At 33.2% G+C, this 26,177-nt stretch overlaps 2 protein-coding genes across 2 annotated transcripts in view; one reads left to right on the top strand and one right to left on the bottom strand.

Moving 5' to 3' along the window:
• LOC129230020 (elongation factor G, mitochondrial-like) overlaps window positions 1-5,412 on the top strand; it is a 77,584-nt gene extending 72,172 nt beyond the window's left edge. Inside the window, exons 16-18 of the mRNA XM_054864408.1 lie at window positions 1,623-1,691; window positions 3,457-3,617; window positions 4,974-5,412. Of these exons, the coding sequence (XP_054720383.1) occupies window positions 1,623-1,691; window positions 3,457-3,617; window positions 4,974-5,144 (401 nt within the window). The 3' untranslated portion in view covers window positions 5,145-5,412. The remainder of the gene's footprint in view (window positions 1-1,622; window positions 1,692-3,456; window positions 3,618-4,973) is intronic.
• A 4,582-nt stretch (window positions 5,413-9,994) lies between these two features.
• The window catches only part of LOC129222733 (dynein axonemal assembly factor 11-like), a 40,936-nt gene continuing 24,753 nt past the window's right edge, over window positions 9,995-26,177 (bottom strand). The window contains exons 9-14 of the mRNA XM_054857300.1: window positions 23,638-23,724; window positions 19,072-19,146; window positions 17,804-17,869; window positions 16,463-16,628; window positions 13,551-13,648; window positions 9,995-10,185 (exon numbers count right to left, since the gene is read on the bottom strand). Of these exons, the coding sequence (XP_054713275.1) occupies window positions 10,023-10,185; window positions 13,551-13,648; window positions 16,463-16,628; window positions 17,804-17,869; window positions 19,072-19,146; window positions 23,638-23,724 (655 nt within the window). The 3' untranslated portion in view covers window positions 9,995-10,022. The remainder of the gene's footprint in view (window positions 10,186-13,550; window positions 13,649-16,462; window positions 16,629-17,803; window positions 17,870-19,071; window positions 19,147-23,637; window positions 23,725-26,177) is intronic.

The raw sequence follows: 26,177 nt of genomic DNA, 5'->3' as shown, positions 1-26,177 counted from the left end.
AAGGCGCAAAGGTGTAATTTCTGTTATTTTTTTAATTCTTAACTTTCGTTTAATCCGATGCTCAAATAAATTAGAAATTGGGTTTCATACAAGAAAATTAGCTTTAATTTTAATGTTTTAGGAGATTTTTTATGATAAAAACAGGTTGTTTCTATATATCGAAATTTCCATATATCGAATTTTTTCCCGGCAATTTGCTATTTCGATATATGGAGGTCCGACTGTATATGTATTGAATAAATGTCATTGAATTGAGATTTTAAAGATTTTGGATTTTTCAAGAATCTGTGGGTGATGAAATATTTTTATTGTCATATTCTTTTACAGCAGCCCCTAAAATATAAAAGTCACCACTTAATGAGGAACAGAAACTTTGTTGACCAGTGTTATTTTCTTTTACTGATAATAAATCTTTTGCACTAATTTTTCCTATCACTCCCCCTTTGTTTTTTATTATTTTTTAAAAATTATTATTATTAATGGATTTTGCATTGGAACATATAGAAAGTTAAAATTAATTATTTTTTTTTTTGTACTTTCAGTAAGACTGTGATTCTTTTTGTCTTTTGCATATGTTATTACCCACTGCAATTTTTGTACATTTCTGTCCTTATTCTGATGGTATTTTATTTCATTTTCCTTATTTTCAAAACCTTAGTTATGCTTTTTTGCTATATTTATTTAAGTGCATTTAGAGTGAGGGTAATATCATAGTGCATATTTTTACTATTCCTTAAGAGGTTGTTTTTGTTTCTTTGAAAGGTTTTGAAAGGTTTCTATCATATATGAAATCAAGGCCTTGAAAGGTATTTCAAGGCCTTGATTTCAAAAAATTCTGACTTGAATTTGTAAGTAACAAGTTCAGGCTTTTCTTTTCTTTTCTTTTTTTTTTTTTTTTTTTTTGATTTTTTGTGAATTATAAATTAACTTTTTTGGAATGCTTTATAGTGAAGTTTAAAAAATACTGTCTACAGATCTCATTTTATTTTATTCATTGTGGAGTATTTGGTATTTCAAGAGTTTTGAGAAACTGTCAAAAGTTTTTTCGTACACTCACAGCGGTTGTTGTCCAAACTTTCCTAAAGATCCTAATCTTTTTAAGACTCTCCTAAAAGATCCTAACATTTTGAACTTTTTCCTAAATATCCTGAAACACAGATTATTTTATGCCATTTTTATTTAAAAAAAAGAATTCCATTTAATTTGATTTAAATTAGTGCTATGAAGTCTTGTTCACATCTCCAATTCCCTGTCAGACTGTTCATGTCAATACAGTGGGTTTGCCACCAGGATCATAGTGTAAGAGATGGTAGGGGCAGGACCAAGTGGTAGACCTGAAAGTTCAAATTTTATTCAGGAGCCCCAGTGCCCAATTGACAGTTTTAAGTCACCCTTTTTTTTTAAGTATTAGTACCCACTTTATGCTACTAATAATAAATTTTGTTGAATACTCTCTCGGTTTCAAGAAAATTGGTTCAGTAGTCTTTACGATTTCGTGGCAAACACATAGATTAATTTTTGTGATTTGTAAATTTAAATGTGCACTTATTTACAAACTGTTTGATATGTGTGGAACATACATACAGTTTGTTTTGTTTATATAAAGTTGTTTTCTATTTTAGGATCTCATCACATTGTTGATTCTAATGAAATTGCATTTATTATGGCTGCTTGTGGTGCTGTAAGACAAGGTGATATGAATCATTTTTATTTCGTGCTCATTTTCTGTGTTTCATTAGTGAGTTGATTTAACTAAACAGGGTGCCTACAAATAACTGACGGTTCAAAAAAATTTTATTACTATAATGCAAGTTTTTCTATAATGATAAAATAAATGTTAACTGAAAGTAACATCATTGTTGATCAATGTTTAAGCAATGGCTTCTATTTTTGCGCCTTTAAATGTAACCACAAGATGATAATCTTTTTGGAAAAGCTTCTGCTGCGGCATGCACTACAGAGAATGGAATTTCATTCCATACCTTTAGTGATAAATTTTAAAATTTAATTGTGAACATTGGTTTTAGATTTTTCAATTTATTCTCCTTATATCCCCATATGCAATAGTCCAGTGGATTGAGATCATGACTGGATGCTGGCCATTCTTCTGTGGAAATAATGGATAAACAATTCTGTTTGCACCATTGTTGCACAATCCTTGCTTTATGGGCGGGTGCCGAATCTTGCTGAAATGTAAATGAATCATTTTTAAATAATTTTTGAGCTTCTTTAATCATGTGAGATTTCAATCCTTTTTGTAAATAATTTTTGTCAGTTTTCATACCTTTTTCAATAAAAATAAGAGGTAGTTTTCCTCTCTTGCTTATAGCACCTCAAACCATTACTGAAAATGGTTTTCTGGAACCTCTGAACAATTCTTTTAGTTGAACTGATATTCTGCATTGATGTTGCATAAATCTTGTTATTTTGACCATTATAAAATGCATGTTGCAAAAATAATTTCTCATCCGAAAAGATTATCTCATTAGCAGCATGTCTTTTTAGCAGCACTTTCTTAGTCTTTCAACTTAATTTTTCTCTGTTAATCCACGGACTGCTATTTTCTTGTAAGCTTTTAATTTTAAATCCTGTATTGTGATGATTCCAGCCATATTTTTGATAAATTTTGGTCTCATGACATTTTCTGGCAGATTGTGCAGAATTTCTTCGAATCTTTTCACGGATACATTTTATTATTTTTTGTTTGTACACTGTGTTTTCTTCCACCACTATGCCTTACTTATTCACTACCTGTTTCTTTAAATCCTTTGGAAGTTACTTCAATTAATCTCTTTGACACATTTTAATTCTTCAATTTTTTAAAAATTTCACAATTCCGCTTACCTTTTAAATGTAATTTGAGAATTAAACGTTGTTTAGCCTTTATCTTGATAATGCAGAGAATGAAACAGATTTTAATTCAAAAAATCGTCTGTGCTATTGCTCATAGAATTAAACTGAAACTATTAAGTGTTGCCAAAACTAAAGAACATCTTGAACGCCAATTATGCACAAATGAATTTTGCCGTCATTTATTTGTGGGCACCCTGTATGTATGTATGCAGTCGCTCATGTTTATAGTAAAGCCGTATATAGCAAATTTGTGGTTATAGCGTAATACCTTTAATTCCCTTCAAGTTGTGTATATTATATTTAACTTTGTAACAACAGTTTTTTTAGCTCCTAGCATTTTTTAGGAATGTCAGTGCATATTTGCATTTATATTTTGATGGTTTGTTGTGCATACAATTCATGCTCAAGAAATAAGTATAAATAGTACTTTTAAAATTCATTTCATTAGTTACATAATTGTTTTAGTTTTATTGTTACAGAATGCTTTGTTGTAAAATATTCAACACTTTTACCTATTGCTTCTGCATTTGTTTTTATCAACTTTCAGTATTTTCTGGAAAGATTGCATGTATGTAATTAGTTATCTGTTCTCTTTCCTTCCAGTGTTTGACTTTGGAAGTTGGCACATATTAGAGCCTGTAATGCATGTTGAGGTTATTGCTCCAGCTGAGTATCAAGGAACTGTAATTAACCAACTTAACAGGCGATCTGGAGTTGTAATTAGTATGGATGGAATGGACAGTTGGACCATAGTTACAGCAGAGGTATCACTTATACATACTTTAATTCAAAGTTTGATGTTTCTGCTCAATTCATTTTCAAATGCTTTTTTCATGTGCTTCATGAGACATTAATTGCGCTAAATTTCTTAAAAGTTTTTTTTTTTTTTTTTTTTTTTGCAATGTTATTTTTGGGACTTATAGAGATTAAAGAGCTAAGATTTTTAACATAAATAGATAAGTAACCCCCCCCCCTCCAATTTTTTTTTTTTCCAAATTTTTATATTTTTAAAAATTTTGTCCAATGATAACATTCTTCTTCAAATTGGAGATCCCCCTTAGTGCTATGTAAAAAATTTGTCATTTTTTTTACTTCAGTAAAAAGGGAGAAAATGATGTTTTTTTTTAAGTGCACCTAATTAAGACTCCTTCGTTTACGGAACATTTTTCGTCAGCAATGTAAAAAGTAAAACAAAATTATGGCAGACATTTTGTTTATTTATGTTTATGCATCGAAGAACTAGAAAATGAAGATATGTTGAGGAATTTTATTTTCTTTCTGTCTGTTGTGAAGGGTTGTTCATCCAAACATAGTCTTTTTACTGTGGTTTTGAAAATTGTACAGACAAAAGATACTTCTCTGCCACTAAAATGATGCATGCTCATTTTCATTATGTAATTATATGTTTTTTACAAATATATGGCTGGATAATACAGAGAGCTCATTAAAAGGAAGGAATGCACAGGGACAAATGCATTGATAACTTGGTTTCATCAGTTATGAAGTGTTACAAACTGTTTTTGAAGCACATAATCAGTCAATTCTTTTTATCGACTACATCGTCGCCTCATAGCAACAGTAAGGTATCTTAGTGTCATTTCTATGATTAGATACCTTAATGTTGCTCTGAGGGGATGACATGCTAGTTAATGCATAATAATTCTTACCTGTTTGGAAGTGATGCTTCAAAGTCACACTTCAAACATTTACACGTTACACAAGAAAAAACATTCAAACACTACTTACAAATGAACAACTAAAACTGAGCAATGGCGATCCCACAGGTTGTTGACTGAGTAAGTAATAAGTATCAGATTGAATAAGTAATTAGAAGCAGACAAATTTAGATATTAATTAGAATACATAATTTCTCGAATGCAAAAAGTAAGCCAAAAATAACCAAATCCAGGTACCTTTTATCATAACAAAAGTCTATCTGAATAATCAAATTGAAATGAACAATAGCATGAATTCAAGAATTCAAAGAGAACCGACAAAATGTACTTTATAAAAACAACATCATTTTCAGCACTACTGTAGACATTGGTTTGTTCTGAAATAATAATATGCATCTGAATATTTTTTATTTCATTTCAAATATCAATTTACTTTTTTAACAGGTTCCATTGAATAATATGTTTGGCTATTCGTCAGAGCTACGGTCTAGTACGCAAGGCAAAGGAGAGTATACCATGGAATATTCTCGTTACTCTCCTGCTGCAGGTACCGTCCAAGAAGAGCTTATTCAACAGTATGAAGAAGAAAGAGGGAAAGAAAGAAAGAAAAATTAAAACTTTATGGCACTTTTACATCAATCCAAAGAATTCAGCATTATTGGTTGTAATACGTAGAGATAAAATCTCTATTTATTACCAATAATTGACATTTCTCATTAAAATACTTGTACAAAAGTTTTTGTATATAAATCAGTATCATTTAAAAAAAGTTTTAAATCAAAGTTGTAGATGGTTTTATTAAACATTATGTTTGAGTAGAGATGTTTTTTACTTAAACAAAATGAAACTCCACATGTACTGCATCCAATAACAAGAAGCTTGAGAAGTAAGTTACACAAAATAAAATGTTTGTAACAATCTTTGAATACTTTTTACTAAAATATGAGAAGTTAAGTAACATAATGTAGTTATAAGTACTAGTAAAAGTGTAAGAGGAATATTTGAAAAGCTGTTTCTCTTGCATATTTTCTGCCTTTTTCTGTGTTCTCTCTTTCTGACTTCACCATCCCAGGAGAAGTTTTGAATTTGAAGTCCTAAAAACGCAATAAGCCCTCTTTGCAAACATTTTGAACTCGGAACCCTCTCCCCTGGAATTGTTTTCGAATTGAAGTTCCAAAAACGAAATTTTAGACGAGTTTTAATGATGTGGGAGGAGATAGGACTGGGGTACTCCCAAGAAAATTTTTGGAAATTAAAATCCCACCTCCCCCCCCCCCAAAAAAAAGGTAGATAATCTTTGATGACAAGGCGAAATGTTTGGAGACTTATCCGGAACTTTTCCGACATTTAAGTTTTAAAAACGAAAATTCATACCATCTTTTACTATATGAATGGGACAGTAAGTTCTCTGAAATTAAAATCCAAAAAACTCATTTCTTGGCTATTTTTGATGAAGTTAGAGGACGGGATGGATTTCAGGACTCTTTCTGGGAATATTTCTAAAATTAAGGCCTAAAAACGCAATTACAGGACATCTTTCAGGATAAGAAATGGGGTTTAGACTTTAGAGAATCTGACTTCGAAATCAAAGTTCCAATAACAATATTTTAGACAATTTTAAATGATGTTAGTGGAAGGTGAATTCGGGACTCTTTGGCGGAAATTTGTAGGGATGGAAGTGCCTAAACGAGAATTCAAAATAATCTTGAAGGACTTTGAGGGATCAGGTTCTCTGGTTTCTGGTATGAGGAGAGGGGGGGGGCTGCTGCAACCCCATAGCCCTCCTCTTGGATTGGACACTGCCGTCAAGTATTGATGCTACTCTAAAATGATTCTACTTTTTCCCCAACACGAGAAAAAGTAGTATCATTCGTCCCGCAGGTTGTAAACCCCTGATTTATAATAATGTTTAAAAATAGTGGCTGGTGTGCATTAGTATGTGTACATTTTTTTCTTTTTTGCTCCCAACCCAGTTTGAAATTTAACTTGTAAAATGAAAAATGAGGAAACAATGTAAACTGAAATTCTGATGCTTCTCTATGTTACCTGGAAATTCTGAGTTCTTTTGCCATTAAATCTCGTATTAATAATATTTCTGCTATTTCTCTCCGCTAAATATGTAATAATTTCTTTCATTGAATTATGAAGTCATTCATAGCAGTTAAAAGGTATTGGCAAATATTTGATTTTACAATAGACAAGTTGGGGGGGGGGTTGTACTTGGGAATATTTTGGTATAGAAAGAGACTATATTTCATCTACATTTAATTCTTAGATTAAATATGCTTACTATTTTTCTTTCCAAAAATAAAGTCGAATTTTCTGCAGACACTCATGAAACAAGGAATTTAATATTTGATGAAATAATTAAATCATTATGTGCAATATACTGACAGCTTGATTATGACATCCAGTGAGCTGTCGGTCTAATGCCTTTAGTTCTGCCTTAGCCTTCGCTTAGACTGGTAACTTATTGCTTAAGAGTCATTTTTTTTTAAAGCTAGACACTTTTAATAGTTGATGTCTTCAATTTTCGTAAAAATGTCAGGATGTGTTGGTGGTACTATGATAAGAAAAAGTGAAGTTTCTTTTTTTTAAAAACTGATTTGTTTGTCCTTGAGTAGGGTTCAAAGTTTAAGGTCATGTAAGAAAAAAAGCTAAATATATGATTGCTTTGCTTCAAAAGCAATGAGTGAACCAAGCCAATTATTTTAAATAAGGATTCTACTTGATGAAAGGTAGATTCTAGTATAAATATATTAGTGATTCAATCATAGTTTTGAGGGCAAAGGTCAATTGAAAATGCATTTAAAAAAATTTTTTTTGCCTTGTTTGGGCCTGGATATCTGCTAAAGCCGTGAGTAACTCTAGGAAATAAGTATATGATTAACTTCTCACCACAGTATAGTAGTAAGGAAAATATAAAATAGCTTTCATTTCTCTTGACTTTAGTAGTTAAATGGTCTCTAAGTCGATGATTTTTTTAAAATGGCCAAGTTTAGAAGTCAATAACTTTGATCCCGAGAGGTCAACAACTTTGGGACACAGCTGTAGTTATAGTCTGAGTGGTGAAGGTTAAGGGCCAGGCTAGAAACCCATGGCAACTAATCAACTTTTTTAATTGCGCGGTCTCAAAGTTCATAATTTGAAACAACAAGAATCAAAGTTTTAGGTCAATTTCTCTATAAAGCTTGAGTCGATACCTTTGAGCAGGAGCTGTAATTATGCTCTACGTGGTGTAGTTTCAGACTCATCTCAGAAAACCATGAGATCTAATCATCTTACTTAATTAAACGGTCTTAAAAATGATGATTTCAGTATAAAAGAGCGTTTTTTCATGAGTTTATATGCGTGCAACTCAAAATCTTATGAACTCAAACTCACATAAATACTAGAACGAATCAACAGCCAAATGTACTTTAAGCTCCGAAAATTTCATGCTTCCAGTGTAATCAAGTTTTCTGTAACCTTGAACACAAAATGGCAATTCTTCTCACAAAGCTGATCCGCCATTTTGGAGCACTATTTTTTGGAGATCTTAGATCCTCCTGATTCGGATCTCAAAAGCTGAAAATTAGCATCAGATTAGCTTCAAAGACATCACTACGCCCCCTATAAAATTTCATCCCATTCGAGATGATCGAGCGGGGATATTTTGAAAAATCAGGTCAGTTGACGTGGGATCACTGATATAAACATTACACACATTTCACCTGCAGCTTTTATTATTGTCTAACAAACCTGTGTTTTTTTTTTTTTTTTTTGACTTGATATTTATGTTTTTACTTTTGAGCCATATTTAATAAATTTGTTTATTTATAAAAGTTTATTACTAAGTACCGTATATGCAAATTCCACTGTAATTATGAACTCAAGCTCTTACCCAATTGAAATCCTCTTCCTGAAATATAGCATTGATTTGGGATCATTATAAATTCAAAAATAACCAAAGATGCATGTGAATTGTCACAATGTTATATCAGAGTGATTCCATGTCAACTGACCTAAATTTTTTAAATTGTCCCTGCTCTATCATCCTCGAATAGGTTGAAATTTTATAGAGGTGTAGAGATTTTGAGAGGTGTAGTCTTTGAAACTAACCTATGCAAATTTTCAGCTTCCGAGATTAGAATCCTGTGGATCTAGGATCTCTAAAATGGCGGATCAGCTTTGTGAGAAGAACTGCCATGTTGTGGTCAAGGTTGCAGAAAATTTTATTACACTGGAAGCATGAAATTCTGGGAGCTTAAAGTACATTTGACTGTTGATTCGCTCTAGTATTTATGCAAGTTAGAGCTCATAAGATTTTGAGTAACACTCATATAAACTCATGAAAAAACGCCCTTTTATACTGAAATCATCATTTTTGAGGCCGTTTAATTAAGTAAGCTGATTAGATCTCATGGTTTTCTGACATGAGTATTAAACTACACCACGTAGAGCATAATTACAGCTCCTGCTCAAAGTAATTGACTCAGGCTTTATAGAGAAACTGACCCAAAACTTTGATTCTTGTTGTTTCAAATTATCAACTTTGAGACCGTGTAATTAAAAAAGTTGATTAGTTGCCATGGGTTTCTAGCCTGGACCTTAATCTTCATCACTCAGACTATAACTACAGCTGTGTCCCAAAGTTGTTGACCTGTCGCGATCAAAGTTCATTTTTAAAAAATCATCGACTTTGATACCGTTTAACTACTAAAGCCAAGAGAAATGAAATCTCTTTAATATTTTTCTCAGTACTATACTGTGGTGAGAAATTAATCATATACTTATTTCCGATGGTTACTGACGGCTTTAGCAGATATCCGGGCCCAAACAAGGCAAAAAAAGTTTTAAAAATTGCATTTTCAATTGACCTTTGCCCTCAAATCCATGAGTGAGTCACCAAAATATTTATACTAGAATGTACCTAGTACCAAGTAGTATCCTTATTTAAAAGAATTGGATCGGTTCACTCATTGCTTTTGAAGCAAAACAATCATACATTTAGCTCTTTTTTCTCACGGCCCTAAACTTTGAACAAGTCAAATGAGAGAGGAAAGAAGCTTCACTTTTTCTTACCACAATACTAGCAAAATATCCTGAAAGTTTCAGGAAAATTGAAGGTGTCAACTATCAGGTCCCCATTCACTTTGTCCAGCTTTTAAAAAAAATGACTCTTAATTAAGTTGCCGGATCTAGGGTTAGCAAACTGAAGTCCTTCTCCCTGGATGGCAGCTTCTGAGGGTCGCCAAATTCACCCTACTTTGATGTTCTTTTCGTTGAAACTCAATATGAAAACTTGAAAAAAATGGGTAAGGACGTTAGTTTCAAGATTTGCACCGGTTTGGAAAAATTGTAGATACAGTGCTGTAATTAAATCATTGTTTCTTTATCATTATTTCAAAGACTAGTATGGTAATTGATACATAGAATTCACTTCAGAATGATTCCAGTGTCAGAGCCAAATTAAAGGTGGTACATTGAGAGTCGTGCATTGAAGATGGTCAGTCATATTAAAGGTGGTACATCAGGGTTGTCAATGAATTCTTTGTCCTCGTTTGGTAATGGTTCTGTTTCAGAAACACAAGAGGTTTTGTCATTCTTATCGCTAGTATGATGAGCTATTTCATGAATTGTGTCGATTATGGTTGGGGTGACTTCCAAGGTATTGCTGAAATGAAAGCATCAAATTATTAATTTGAATTTACAAAAAAAAAGCACTGAGGGAATATTTTTCCTGATTTTTTTTTTTTTTTTTAATTTTACATGCATATAGGGGGGGAGGTGAGTATTGTCATTTTTTCCAGCAAATAATTTAACCAAGTTTTCAGTTTTAATCGAATGACTTAATTACTCTTGTTGTCAAAACCTTTTTGCAATTTTTTTGGGTGCAAAATATCTGAAATGTCATTTTGGATATCAACCAAATTTTAAAATTATTTTATCTCATAGTGATAAGAATAAAGAGAAATCAGCTGGTGCAACGTCAGGCAAGCAAGGTGGTTGGGACAATTCTTCGTAATTCCTGTTTTTTTACAGTGCAGCTTTTTAAGCAGTTTAGTCTTGAATAATCATATTTCAGACTGACTTCTTTTTGGTTGACAATTACTGGAAAGTACTCGCTCACATGCATCATCTGATTTCCATTTTCCCCGATCTATAGAGCAAATTTTATAGGACAAAAAAAATTGAAAGATTTTGCTGAATTTAAAATGCTGTCTCCAGATATTTATCTCCAAAACCAAGCAATTTTTAAGCTGTAAGCTCCTGCCCTTCAGCCTAGGACTGGAATTTCGTCCTTGTTATTTAACAGATAATAACCGAGTTGGAGACACATGCTTATTGAAGCTGAGATTACCAACAAACTGGTTGCTAAAGTTAGTTTAGCACACCACAGTGGCGGATCCAGAGGCCTGTTTTGGGGGGGGGGGGGGGCGATTTTATCCATTGGCGACTGGTCCATAAATTTTTTTTTTGGGGGGGGGGGGTCAGAGAAGTCACGGGAGGGGGGATGTGGGCAGCGCCCTTATTTATTTATTTATTATTTTATTTTAAATTTTATAAAATTGGGCTATGGTATTTTTGTTGTTGGTTAAATGATCGTCTCAAAAAAAAAAAAAAAAAAAAAAAACCTAGGGACACGACCTGAAATCTCGAGACAAATATCAACAGTAGACTTCCTTCTTTCGATTCAAAGCTCCAATTTAATCTTCATCAAAAAACGTGACAAACATTTAAAGTACCCTTATTAAGTCAATTCTTCTTTCTTTAAACACGTGAATCGATCAGCACCAGCATTTTCCAGTCGATCTATAACTTTGAAGTTAGAAAAACGGAGGGGCAGTGCCCCTTTGTTTTTGAAAAGGAGGAACAGTTGCCCCCACGAGCCGCCTATGATTCCATCCGTTCTCACATGCGCTCAAAAGTATCGGACGCACAAAAGCTATTTCGTTGCGAAGATCATTCATGAGCTTTTAAATTGAGTCTTACAAATAAAGGAAATACATTCCCTTATATCGCCATTTTTTATATATTTTCTCTCATCCTATTAGGAATGAAAAAAAATACCATTCTAATGTAACGTGGGATTTTCAGAGATCGATATGACATGGATTTATGAAGCATTTCTATGAATCTCCTCGGTAATACATTTTTGAATAAAAATAATGTCTAATGATTGCAGAAAAAATGAAAACAAGCAACTACCAAAGTTCACTATAACTACAAATAGTGGCAGTAAAAAACGCGAAACAAAAGTTTAAATAAAGATATATCGAAATAAATCTTGTAACAAAAATTGCTTTTATGATAGAACCAGAAGCAATTAAAGCGGTTAATTTTCGTTATACAAAACATAATTTTCCACTATTTAACCAGTATTAAAATAAATTTAGGATCAAAATAAAACGTTTTAAGTGTAGTTTACTTTTGTTTGAATAAGATTTTACTAGGAAATGCGAAATACAAGAGACAGAAAAGATCTTTTAACAATTAAAAAAAATTGATCTGTTAAAAAACCATATTCTGTTACAACATTGTTAAATTACACTTAATCAGTGGCGTAGCAAACTTGAATGTCAACCGGGGTGGTAATCTGGGCTATCACCCTTCACCCCTCCCCATCAACCGAAGGCGAAAAAAAAACCTTATTCAATGTTCGATGAAAGAAACGAAGTCCATACAATATTCATAAACAAAACGAAATTGTGTCCCCCCCCCCCCCCCGAGAGGGATATCATCCGAAATAAACGTTTCCCTCGTATTGATACCAATGCATTTGAGAGATTATAAAACATATGCGAATTTCTGTTGGTATTTACATTTTTCCGGAACTCTTACATGCGTTTTGGGTGTCTCCGCCCCCCCCCCCCCGCCCCACTCCATATGAGTACCAGCCGCCTGAAATGTCCTTCAGTGAGACCAATATGTTTGATAGAATTTTTTTTTTTTTTTTCATGTTGGAAATAAAATTCAGAATTGAAACATCGAAATTTCTCATATTCATTTTAGTGTCACACTCTAGGGGGTGTCACCCGGCTTAGCCCCGCCCTGCAAAATAATTTTTAATATAAATTGAAATGTTGGGGAATTTTTTTTTTAGAATTGAAGCATTTAAATTTTTCAAAAAAAGTTGAAGATCAATTTCGGGTGCCACCTGGGGCAAACCCATCCGCGCCACCGTAGCAATGCTACTGACTTCATCAACTCACATTTATATATAAAATAATTAAATTTATCAAATAGATAAAGGAGAAAAAAACCCCGTATTTTCATATCAATCAACTAAAAAACCGCAAATTAAGGGAATATGTAATACCCCCCCCCCCCTGGAGCAAAAATAAAACGTATGTATGGTACCAGTTATAAATATGCAGGAATGATTACACCTTCGAACGATATAAAACAAACGCTGAGAAGGAAATACGCTTTCAATTTTTAACATTTATCATTTAAATTTTGAGCATAAATGAAAAAAATTTAATGTATAAATTTTGAATTTGAAAAAAATTAGATTATTCTTCAGAAAGTGTTCAAACAAAAACGATTTATTTTGGTATGCAACCTAATAGTAAAAAAAAAAAAAAAAAACCCCACGAAGTCTGTGGGGGGGGGCGATTGCCGCAATCGCCCCCCCCCCTGTGGATCCGCCACTGGCACACCAGCAAAATATTTTTACAGACCCAGGATTAAAAGTTGCACATCAGATAGCAAAAATTTGTTGATAACGGTGCTTACATTCGCTAGATGGCTATTCGGTTTGGATTAGCCGGAATTTCGTGCAAGCGGAGTTCGAATTGACAAGGTTCTACTGTATTTGAAAAGCAGCACAAATTCAATCAAAACAGTGAACTACATATGGTTTGCTAATTCTCATAATATGTACTTTGTTGTTGTACATTGCATGTTCATAATGTTATGGTGTCAAAACAACATTTTAATTGCGGAGACATTGTTTACCTTTCTGACGCATCAATATTTTTTCATTAAAACTACATTTTCAAAATTTAAATAAAAACCTGTTTAATATCTACTTACTTTCCTTCCTCTTTTTTAACCTCAAGTTCAGAATCAAGTTTATTTGGAAAACATTTTGAACGTTCTTTGTTTTCTCTCTTTTTCAAAACTTTATTTGCCTGCAAAAGAACATCTTTAAGTACAAATGTTGAGAGTGTTCAAGGCTTAAAATTTCGAAATCTTTAAAAGTGAGATGCTAAAGTGCTTGACATAGGAAGCATGACTGCTCCGATGTAATAAATAAATAAAATCGGAGGACATGTTAGAATCTTAAGAATTGAGAAATGAATGAAATAACATATTAAATGTCCCAAATTTATATATTTCGATAATTTTGTTTTATGAAAATTAATATTCTGCACTGTTGGTTTCATTCCCTAGTCTTGGAACTTAATCTGTTACATTAAGTAGTTTTAAATAGTGATTTTTTTTTTTTTTTTTTTTTTTGTACATACGCCGTAACTTCCTTAATATTTCATCAAACTTCAAATTAAAAAAAAAAAAAAACACCGCTATCAGCGAAAAATAAACTAGTCAAATTTTTTCCGTAATTCAAAAAATTACGCTTAAAAAACGCGGATTTTTGGATTTCTTCTGTCGAGCACGAATACTTCCCATGGATACATTAATTCACAAAGGTGCTTCTTTGTAGGCCACCTTTTTTGGAACGCCATTAATCCCTTAATAATTTATCAAACTGCATAAGTAAGACATAATTTTGATTTAAAGATTTTTTTTTCGTTGCTTTCGGCGAAAAATATACACAACTCACATTAAAGTAATTAGTTATCCAACGTTTTGAAGCACAAAAAATGCCAATTACAGCAGACACGTGTTTTGGTGTTACAAAGAACACCTTTGTTATTTGTTACAACTCACATTGTCGCCGTTTTTCACAAAAAACTAAAAAAAAAACTTATTTTGTTTTTAAATATGCATTGGTGTACATGCATCTGTTTTCAAATGTGCATTGATGTGGCATTAATGTACAGCAACCCGTGATTTAGGACAGGGGCGGGACCACGGCCCCTCCCAAAACTTTGTGATTGTAGGAATTTTTTTAAGAAAAAAAAAAGAATGAAAATATTATGAGAAGGTAACAAAATTTAACTCATATGTTTTATTTTAAATGAAATTTAGGTCTTAATTGGGAGAGAAATTATATCCCTCTCCTCAAAACATAACTTCAGTTTCCTAAAACTTCCTCCACTGTTTATATAATTTTGTGATCCAAATTCAGACTCTTGGACGATCTCTTAATGCTGCTGTCCTCAGAGTGCACCTATTGCTGACAAGACCAAAGAGAGCCTAAATTTGCGTTTTTATGGCCTCTATTTCGAAACTGGGAAAGAACCCCCTTTTCTCATGCTCCTTCACAAATGCTCCTAAAGGTACCCAAAAATTGCCTTTAGGACTTCAATTAGGGAAAACTTATTTCATCAGAAATTAGTTTATCCAGCCCTCTTATCCGTTAACTTGCCAAAAAATTGCTTAAATGACCTGTTTGGGGGAGAGGGTTAATTATAAACAATTTTTTGATGGGACACATTGAGGTTAATATCGTAATGACAGCTTAAAAATGAGGTTTTCCTCCATTCCTTTTTTTAATGTCTAAAAGTAGCTTAAAATTAGATGTTTAGAGCCTCCAAAATATTTCCAAGAAGGGGGGAAATTCCAAGCACTCTCACTCTCCCTTTAATGTCAGCAAACATTGCCTAAAGGGGCATTTTTAAGCTTGACAGTAGAAGAGCGTGTGGGAGAGAAAACCCACGTTTTCTCCCAATTTCTCAACATATAATGGCAGAGTATTTTGGTTTCTAAGCTTCACTTTTAGAAAGTATTTTGGGTCAGCATCCGAACCCTGAACTTTCTTCTTACATCATCAAAAATTGCCTGAAATGCATTTTGAGTACCCTGATTTTCAAAAATTTCAATTATGAAACATTTTCGAGACAGATTACTAAATCCATTTCCCTCAACTAAAATGTAGTACTTAAAATACCCCGCCAGCTCAGTTATTCCATCGAGGACTGCAGTTTCGTGCTTTTTAGCACTCATCAGCCCGGAATAGGAATCACATGAGCTGGAGGCGAAAAATCTCTTAAGAGAGCCAAACAAACTGGTAGCTAATGCAGAATATATTATACAGAATATTCCATAAATTTCCTATTCCGGGCTGATGAGTGCTAAAAAGCACGAAACTGCAGTCCTCGGATGGAATAACTGAACTGGCGGTGCATTTTAAGTATTTCTGCCTAAGCCCTGGCTTTAGGGCGGTAACTTACTACAAAATAAAATGTAGTACTTAAAACTTCCTTTTAATACATTTCTGGGGAGTTTGAGTTTGTTCTTATAGTTCAATTGATTAGAACGTCGTGTTAATAACTCAAAGTTGGTAAATTCGATCCCCACATATGCCTGAAAATGTCGTTCGTGAAAGACTTTTTTTTGTGGGTATGCCCATGCCAGTATGCCATAACTTCCAAAACACTTTACAAGTAAAACATCATTTTAAAGGTTTTTTTTTCTTTGCTATCAGCAAAAAATGAACTAACAAGTTTTTTTTTTTTTGGCTGTTATTTAAAAAAGTACACTCCGAAAAAAAAAAGATTTTTGAATTCTTGCTATCGAGCGCGAACGCTTCATACGTGTCAGCTAGTCTGTAAAAAGTCACTGCAAAGAAAGAAGTGCAGGAGCTGAGCTTTGTGAGCTCCCATGCAAATTAAGCCTTAGTTCAGGGCGGCCTGAGTCATTAAGTCTGAGCTTGGCGCTCGCTTAAAATTTGAGCCTTTTATACTGATATATACGTTCAATGAAACGTCATAGTTCCATTTGGTTTTACGTATAAAATATTTCCGCTTGGAACTGTCAAAATTTAGTTTCGTATGAGAAGTCATGTTCAATACTTATTGAAAACATTCTTCAATATTTACTTTGGGCATGGTGATGAGTAAGTGGCCTGTTGTCTGGGACCTCAAAGAAGTGCTGATATCTGGATGAACCTCTTGCGGCAACAGTAATTGGAAGTATTTGCCTTTAACTTTAACACGAACGTAATTGGGTTGGACATCAACTTCTAGTAAAGATGTATCCAAGTACCTACAATGTGTGAAAACTGCTTCATATGTTGGCTTGACTCGCATAGTTAAAGGATAGAAATTGAAGTCATTACATTAATAATTTTTAAAAGAATTGATCTGCATTCGAACCAGAAGTAAAACCTGTGTAACGAGGAACAGAAATTTTCAACTAAGGTAAAATTTATTTATTTATTATTATTATTATTATTATTATTATTATTATTATTATTATTATTTTGCAAGCAAATGGAAGGTAAGAGAAAAATTCTCTTTAAAAAAAATGTGACTTTTAAGCAGGCAAGGTTCTGCGTTCCCGCAATAGGGGGGGGGGCACCTCCTTAAGTGCCGAACAAAAATAAAACTCGCAAGGACTTAATGTTGCAAATATACACTGGCTGGGAGGGTCTCTACAGATTTTGTTCCACTCCCTGCATTTGCCCCCTGTTGAAACTAGGCCTGTTTTCAAACCTTTTTTTCTTAGAGCACATAATGAAGGGCGTAATCAGGAAGTTTTGCCATGGAGTTCATATGTTATTACTATTATTATTTTTGACTAAAACAAATCATTTGTTTTAAATTATCTAAGTTTATCTTATAAACGGAGATAAAATGGATAAGATATATTTTTATTTTGTTAGAGGAAATACCAATGCTTGAAGTGATTGGAAGAGTCTGGGTGGAAGAAACCTAACTCTTCCAAAATGTTAATAAGTCATTGACTTAAACGCAATGGGCAACAGTTGAATTAAAAACACATATGAATTCAAACGGTGCGTCTAAGAGCGTACTTTAAATTTATTTTCCATCATATCTCTTTGTTTGATACCTCTTTGTGACGAGACAAGGCACGAAGAACAAAACTTATTTTATATCTCATGAATTCAATGCATATTTTAGTTATTTTATTACTATTTATTTTTTTGAAAAGTCTCTTTTCTCCCATTTAATTTTTATGCCTTGTGAAAATGTTCAAGCACATCGCTTCAACATTTTAGTATTTTTACCCCTTTATACATTGTCTACTCATTCTGCGAAGCATAAATATTTTGCTTTCAATGTATTTGCTTGTTTGCTAATAAAAGCTTATATTTTTGCCCAGAACCATTCTGATCTTAACTTCTTAACTATTTGAGAAGACTAGTTCTTATTATTTAAATGCATTTTTATGAAACAACGAAACATATTTTGCATTACCTGTAAATTGCTAGATCCAGCCTATAGCAATTGTTTTCTTCATCATCGATGAAATCAAAATCAATCCTATTTAAATTAAGCATCGGTATAAGTAAAGGATGAGCTAGTTGTAAAATAAATAGGTACAGAAAATTGGAATAAGTTAACAGATGTGCTATTTGAAATTTGATAATATTAAGTTTATTGGTAAGAAATATTTTTTCTCTTTTTAAGCAATTAGCAATTTTATTACAGAATAAAGAAAAGAGAATTTAATTTCCTACACAGACTGAAACGTATGTGCTTGAAAAGACAACTTGGAAAGGGTTTTCTTTCTTTCTTTTTTTTTTAATGAATATACCGATGACATAGTAATAAAAATACACAAGTGTTCCCAATATATTTTTCAATATTAAAATAAATAAAAGTAAAAAGTGTTTTAGTTGGGAAAAAAAAAACTCTTCCCTATAGTATCGTGAAGTTAATTTTAGCGAATTTTTGTAAAAGCACATTTCTTTTCACATAGAAACTAGTATGTTGTGGCCATCTGAAGTCTTAAGTCTGAGAGTTGAATTGCGCATCTAATTTGCAGCAATAAAACTCCCTGCATCACAAGCGCCCTTTAGTGGCCAAAAAAAAAAAAAAAAAAAAATCAAAACAACAAATTTTTCTTCGTCAGATGGAATTTGTTTAAAACTTCCAATGTAGTAAAAACTGGGATTATAACCCTTTTTTAGTAAATTTTTAAATACATTTCTGAAAGTTTACTCACGCTATTGCTAACGATTTAATTATTGCCAGACAAAGAAAGAAAGTTCAATTTGGTTTTTCTTTTGCGACCAGCAAAGTTTAGTAGTTGTAATTCCTTTTACGTGTTTTCACACGCTATCAAAACATTTTAATGTATGTATTTAAGTTTTATATGTATTCTGACACGCGAGATTCATCTTAATATGAGTTTGGCCATCAGGGTCATTTAATAAAATTTTTTAGATCTTGTTGCAAATTCTTCATCATGTAACGCCAGCTTTTGTCTGGCTCTAATGAGTTGACTTCTGGTCAGCTGAGGCTCAAAAACGATTGTATTTGTAAAATGGAAGTGAGAAGAGCGGTTTTTCTTATTGATAAAGATATTGTGCATTTATGCTATTTTTCAAATATTCAGCCAAGAAAAATGACAAAATGAAATCTTATCTTTTACGTGTCTTCAACTACCGAACTCTTTTACTGGTATAAGTAGAGGCAGTTATGTTCTTAATCTAAAGAATAATGATCATGTAGAAACTTACTTTGGTTCATTCATATTTAAAATACGACCATCATCTGTCGTAAACCTTGTAGAGGGCTTCTCATTTTTCTCCTTTCTAGAAAAGAGAAATATTAGCAAAAGATAACAGTAATTGGCAAAGATATCGCTTTTCACTTGTTCAAAACATTTTTTTAAAGAGAAAAATATTTCAAGTATTTGTACTTTGATTTGACTAAAATCAGTATTTTCACAAATTTTATAATTTGTCTTTATACTAAGTAATGTTTATACTTGCACGAATTACACTGTTAAAAATAAATTCAATGATTCACCAAGAAATTGGTTTAAATTTCGCAAAATTTAGTTGAAACCATCTTTTTGCGCTGGTGATTTTCACCAATGTAATAGTACTTTTACAAACTGGTGACAACTAAAAAGCATCATTACTTTGGAGATACTTATCACCAATAAGATGATTGGTGACGCAAATAAAGCTGGCTATTTATTTGACTTTAGAACACACATTAAAGTGTCAGTTCCGAGATATTGGATACATTTGGCAAGTTTCCCATACAGCCAGACCCGACGAGAGGCCATGCCAGCCCAGTCGGAAACTAGGGGCCCGGCGACGCCGACACACACACAAAAAAAAAGAAGAAAAAGGGGAGGGGGAGGAAACAAGCAAATAAAAAAATAATAATAATAACAATAATAACTTCTGAATGAGTGAAAAAGAAAATAATAAAATTTTCCTTTTGCCTGAGTGTTCGCGAATAAACAAATGTTCTGTTCTCACTAATGATAGAGAGGGTGAAAGTGTGTGGTGAAATAAACGCCGATCGTTCCGTGTATTAAAACCTTTTGTATTACATGTTTAGATAGATTCGCCCCCTTCCCCCAACCCTCGCCAAAATTGAACGATCATAAGAAATCATGAGAGCGTGTTGAATTGAGAATTACGAATAGTACTACTGACGTCAGGGGCATGTTTACACTAATTGGGGAACCTATTAATGTATTTTTGCTCATCTCCCGGTCTATCACTCTAAAACAAACAGCAGTACTTTTAAAAATGAACTTTTCATAACTTATATCGTTAATAAAAGAAAGCAAGATCGAAGATTCTCCAAAGGATTGTTTTCGCAGACGTTAGCCATAGATACCATTGTAAAAAGACATCTTATTTTAAAGCTTAGTTTTTCATCTGACATGATGAACGAAGATTTATTATTGATAAACTACTAAACTACTACCTGTTCATTAAACTCTTATTTTGAGATTGATTGTCAAATAGCGCTTCTAAAGCACATTGCAACGGGCAACTAGTATCGGAGTTTTAGCACTGAAGAACAAACTACGAAGTTATGAATCTTCGTTCATCGCAAATAAAAAAGCAAGGAACGTTGCTTTGAAATAAGTTCAATATTGTGCATGTGCATAGTTTCAATGTATGAAAATTTGGTTTTGATGTGAATTTCTGTGTCATATTTTCTTTTTCTTTTTTAATTAACTAGCAAGCAATATCCCTGAATTAAAATTATGATTGTCTGTAGAATTTACTCTTGGTGGTATTTATTGTTGCGGCACTTAAAATAGAGTTAATTGTTTCCTAGAAAGCAGTTTCGATCCCCCCTCTTTTTTTCCTTTCTTCTTCTTTTTTTTTTCTTTCCTCTTTTTCTTTTTTTTTGGGGGGGGGGATTGTATTGAGGGCCCCCGTGGATACGAAACTGACTAAGGTCCCGCCTTGGCTCTCTGCGGCCCCCTGCATACATCTCATGTGAATTAGGGTGCGCCGAAATGAGCCGAATTTTTTTTTTTTTTTCGAAATCAATTTTTGGATAGCGCGCAAAAGTTGCGTAGTGAGCTAGTTAGCACTCACAAAAAATTTCTTGGATATTAAACAATATCTAGCCGGCGCTATTTGACATTGAAAAACAGTAAAAAAAGAGAAAAATGAATTTTTGTCGAAATTTTTTTTAAAAAACTAAATTCCAAATATTTTGCTGGAATGCACCGAAAATGTTATATAATGAGCCAGTTTGAGCCCATAAAATGTTTCATTGATTTTAATGAGCATTTAACCGCTCCTTTCCGACATCAAAAATTGGAGAAAAATGAAAAAATATTGAATTTCTTTAAAAACCAGTGTGAAAATTATTTTTCAAAATTAAATCATAGACTAATTAATTAAATAGCACTATTAATCATAGTTATTATTATCACGCAATAGTATCATACATTTTCTAGAATTACATGTATAGATAATAAAATTTTAAAAAAGAAATCTTCAAATTTGATTCATAATAACCTCATGCATAATGAATATTATTTTTTGGAATAATATTGTCCCTTGTTATCAAATGATGGAAGTTCTTTCCTTGCATGAAGTTTTGCACGAATGTATCCATCTCGTGCAGTTTCACCACGAACTTTTATTTCAGCTTCGGTTATTAGTTTCACACAACGTTTCAGAGCTTGCATGTGTTAGGGAAATTTCTCGAAAGCAAACTCTATAGAATGTTCTTTGCACATTTCTTTCCATTGTTGGTCTTTTAGATGCATTGTAAGAGTTGGCTCTGTTACAACACAGTTTGCCCAATCAACTAAATCAACATAATCAACGGCTTCAAAATTGAGTTTAGGACGCTCAAAAAATCGTACACCATCCGAGCTCTTCGTCTTCTTATTTCTAGAGTTCAGAATGCGCCTAACAGCTAACTCCCGAATGTATTTTCTTGAGTCAAACAACATTGTCAACAGTAGCTGTTCAGGATGAGCGAAATATGCATTACTTGAGAGAACTTTGAAAATTATCTCCTTAACGTTGTCTGGAAACTGCCTTCCAAGAGAAATCATTTTCCAAAAACGTTGGGCGCCGTACTGGCAGTTCGGTTTTATTTTTATTTCAAACCACATTGGAGCATAAACTAACATTACATACTTTACAAGTATTGTAAGATTTTCTGATGGAGTTGGAGTGTCTATATACAAGCGTAACAAATGGTTTGCTGTTGTCAGCCATTGTGCATGACTGAGTTTGCCTGGGCTACTGTCAGCCACGCTTGAAGGACAACTGACCATCTTTTACGGCAAGACAGATTCTATACAAATATTGTTGTTCAATATTTAAATTTTTTATATCTTCCATATCCAAAACCAGAAGATTGCAGTCAATTTTATCAAATTTGACCACCGGATTTTTTTACAATCTCTAAGAAGTTGTTCGATAGCTTCAGAATATGAATGTGGCCACTTTGTGCAACCGTCCAATTCCAGTATAAGATGCCTCAGTGGCAACTCATTGTGGACATTGGACGCAAGAGAGGACCCCTTTAATGGCTTAACTCCCAGCTGTGGAGGTGTAGAATTACAGCATTTCTTAAAGAAGAATACTTGCGTTCAATTCATTAACCAGTTTAAAGGACTTCAGAGGATTCACATTTTTTTAATACTCAAGGGCTCTATTTGTCAAATATATATAAAATAGTTATAAAATAATCTTAGGAATAATAGAAGTAGTTGAGCGCCGTTTATTATCCCGAAAAAACTACTGGAACCAAAGATTAAAAAATTAGCATCTTATGTAACTATTTTTTATTTGAGTGTGTGCATTTTTTAAAATTGGCGTACAAATGTCGCATAAAATTGATTGAATTTTCACTGTTTTTTCTAGGTAACGTATTGCGTAACATTTCAGTACTTATTTCAAAACTACTTTTAATTTTTTTTTTTTTTTCATTTTTCCAATGTTTCAGTCTTAAAGGAGCGTAGCTAAATATTCTACGAAATGTATAAAAATCTTTGAGGATTTCAACTAATGCACAGACAGATACTTCTAATGTTTGTTGAAACTAGCTTAAAACTTTTATTTTTGCCCCCCCCCCCCTCTTTTTTTTTTTTTTTTTTTTGAAAAAAGTGCATTTTTGTCCTTTTTTTCAGTTTTTCAAGGTCAAATAGCGCCGGCTAAATATTAAACAAATTTAGCGAAATTTTTTATGGGTAATAATGGTCCATATAGCAACTTTTCCGCATTATCCAAAAACAGATTTCCAAAAAAAGTTTTTTCGGCCCACCCTAATGTGAATGTCGAAATTTCTCCTGACAATCTCTGTAAAACTGTCTTTTCTGCATTGGATCACGGCACAGTTAAAAAGAAGTATTTTACGCTTTCAAAAAAAAAAAAAAAAAAAGCGTTTCTATTCAATTGGATTAACAGTAGTTACATTACGAAAGCTTTGCATTTTTGTACAATTCACTAACTTGGCGATATCCCTTTAATTTCTCACCAAACTCATTGACACGATACTAAATGGTGCAAAGCAGGAAAAACCCACATACGAAGAGAGTATCAAGGTACTTGTGTAAAAATTGCGAAACTTATCAAGTCTCTACAACAAACTAAGCATATAAAACATAAAAATATACAAAATGTTTAACAGCATGCAGAGATCAATGAATTCTTAAATGACATGCGTTTTTTTTTTTCTTGCTTAGAAATCATGTTCAGTATATCCAATTAAGTTAATGCAGTAGAATTCAAAGGAAAAATAGGTTCAAAGATTTTACAGAAAATGTCTTACTCAAGCAATGAATAAAATTTACTTACACGCTGTCTTTTCTTTTTGACTTTTCTATTTGCTTGTATATATCTATGCGGGTCTGCGGTGTGTGGCTGGTTTTCTCTTTCCAGAACCTGTATGATGACAACAAAAATGTTCTCGACAAGAGTATTTGAAACGGATAAAAATGAGTTGATTGACATGAAAGAAAAACGCTTTCTGCTTTTCTTTTCTTTTTACTAATAACAAAGCTGAAAATCTCTCTGTCTGTCAGGATCGCAGTGACGCGCATAGCACCTAGACCGTTCGGCCGATTTTCATGAAATTTGGTACAGAATTAGTTTGTAGCATGGGGGTGTGCGTCTCGAAGCGATTTTTCGAAAGTTCTATTTGTTCATTTTCTATTCCAATTTTAAGAACATTTTCCCAAGCAAAATTATCATAAGATGGACGAGTAAATTACCAAGTTATCATAACGTGGAACCGTAACATGGGCAAAAAACAATTGGCGAGAAATTCATCCGAACCAAAAGACCTTTTAATTTTCTACTACGGGCAAAGCCGTGCGGATGCCACTAGTCTTTATTAAACTGAAAACTAAAAAAGAAGAATCTCAAGAACTTTTTTCTTGAGAATTTGTGCTTTATTTACATTGGTTTTTCACTTTAATCATATTTATTCAAATGTAGTATAATATGTTTTGATAATGGCAATGGGTCGTTTCCAAAATTTTAAAAGTATTTTTTTCTGAAAGAGCATGTTTAAAAACATAGAATTAGACCATTTTTTAAATAATTTCTTTAAGTTTAATATTAAAAAAAAAAAGTGAAATCGGGGCTGTTTCTTCGTTTAACGCTTCTGCCGATGACACCCCGAATGCCATTCAGTGTTGCCATTTTCACGATCCAAAATATTTAATTCGCATCTTCACTCACATGTATTGCCAACGATATGGTTGATAGCAGTAGTTGGAAAAACTACATTTTTTTTTGTAGCGAACTACAACTACAACTACTTTAGCACAAATGTAGTTAATTACAACTACAACTACTTTTTTCAAGCTGTAGCAACTACAAACTACTTTTGAAATGTAGTCGCTACTTCGCTACTTTTTAAAAAATAAATAAATAATAAAATTCAAACGAATAACAAAACTTTAAAAAATTGTTTAGATTGATATATAGGCTTTTTTAGATATAGAATATTACTATAAATTATTTATTTTTTCTTTCCTTCATTGAAACGATTCGTCAATCCAAACATTTTTTACGATTTGCAAGAATATTTCCTGCAAGAAAGGGTTTAAAAGTGGAAGGAATTCAACCTTCAAATTTTTAATCTTTTCCAGGTAGAAAATATTCTATTCAAGAAGTGTAACTCGGCTACTTGAAACTGAGATAAATCCAGTCATAATTTCATTTAAATTTTACATAGACATACATATACATAAAATTGATTTAGATGATGAAAAGCATCTTTTAAACAAAAGAGAAAAACTTTAATTTTCATTATATGAGTTAATTTTAAAGGAACTTATATTTCGTAGGAATTAATTGCTTTTGAGCCTCAAGCTGGGGGGGGGGGGGGGGGTGGACCTGGACGCCATCTCTTTTCTTACGGCTCTGATAAAATGAAATAAAAGCATTTTTCAATTTTACTGAATAACTTTAAAAACTCAAAACATTTAATAATTGACGTTTAATATGTTGATACACTGGTGTGGAAAAATTAAGGACGAGACTGTTTTTTCAATATAACTTTGTACAAAAGCTTTCCAAATCAACACATTTAATACCGTAAGATCCCCAATACGTAAGGACATGTGTAATGTAAGCAACACTTACTAAAAGAGAAATCAGAGGGATAAAAAGAAGCTTTATTGAAAAAGTAGCATGGAGCGCAATGCGACTGAAGGCCGAAACATCCCTGTGACGGGTGTCCAGCAAGAAACATCCGGTCTTTAGTAGGGAATATGATCTACCCCGACTGCTAGGCAGGTTTCACAGCGTCTGCCCATGCTGAGAATGAGGGTGTCAATGAGTTGTTGAGGCATTGCTGCCCATTCGTCTTGCAGCGCCAATCGAAGCTCCCGAATCGTTACTGGTGGTAAGGTACGAGCTGCCAAGTGTCTGCCTAGAAAATCCCATACATGCTCGATGGGATTGAGATCCGGAGATCGTGCCGGCCAATCCATATGTTCAATATCCTCACTCTCTAAGAGCTGTTCGGCAGCTACTGTGCGATGACATGGTGCATTGTCGTCCACGAAAAGGAACTGCGGACCCATAGCGCCTCTAAAAAGACGCACATATGGAAGAAGAATCTCGTTACAATAACGGGTCCCGTTGGCTGAACCTGCGTCGAAGATGTGAAGGTCTGTACGACTACCAAGCATGATGCCTCCCCAAACAAGAACACCGCGACCTCCATACCTGTCCCTTTCAATGATGTTCGAGGGATGATTGCGGCTTCCCCGCTCTCTCCAGATGAGTATGCGATGAGAATCGCTACTCAGACTGAATCTGCTCTCATCTGTAAAAAGTACTCGTCCCCATTCATTGTCTCTCCAATTCCGGTGTTCCCGGCA

Source organism: Uloborus diversus, chromosome 1 (genome assembly GCF_026930045.1).
Source record: "Uloborus diversus isolate 005 chromosome 1, Udiv.v.3.1, whole genome shotgun sequence".
Lineage (NCBI taxonomy): Eukaryota > Metazoa > Arthropoda > Arachnida > Araneae > Uloboridae > Uloborus > Uloborus diversus.
Note: the sequence above shows the minus strand (reverse complement) of the source record. Positions and strands in the feature narration are given on the sequence as shown.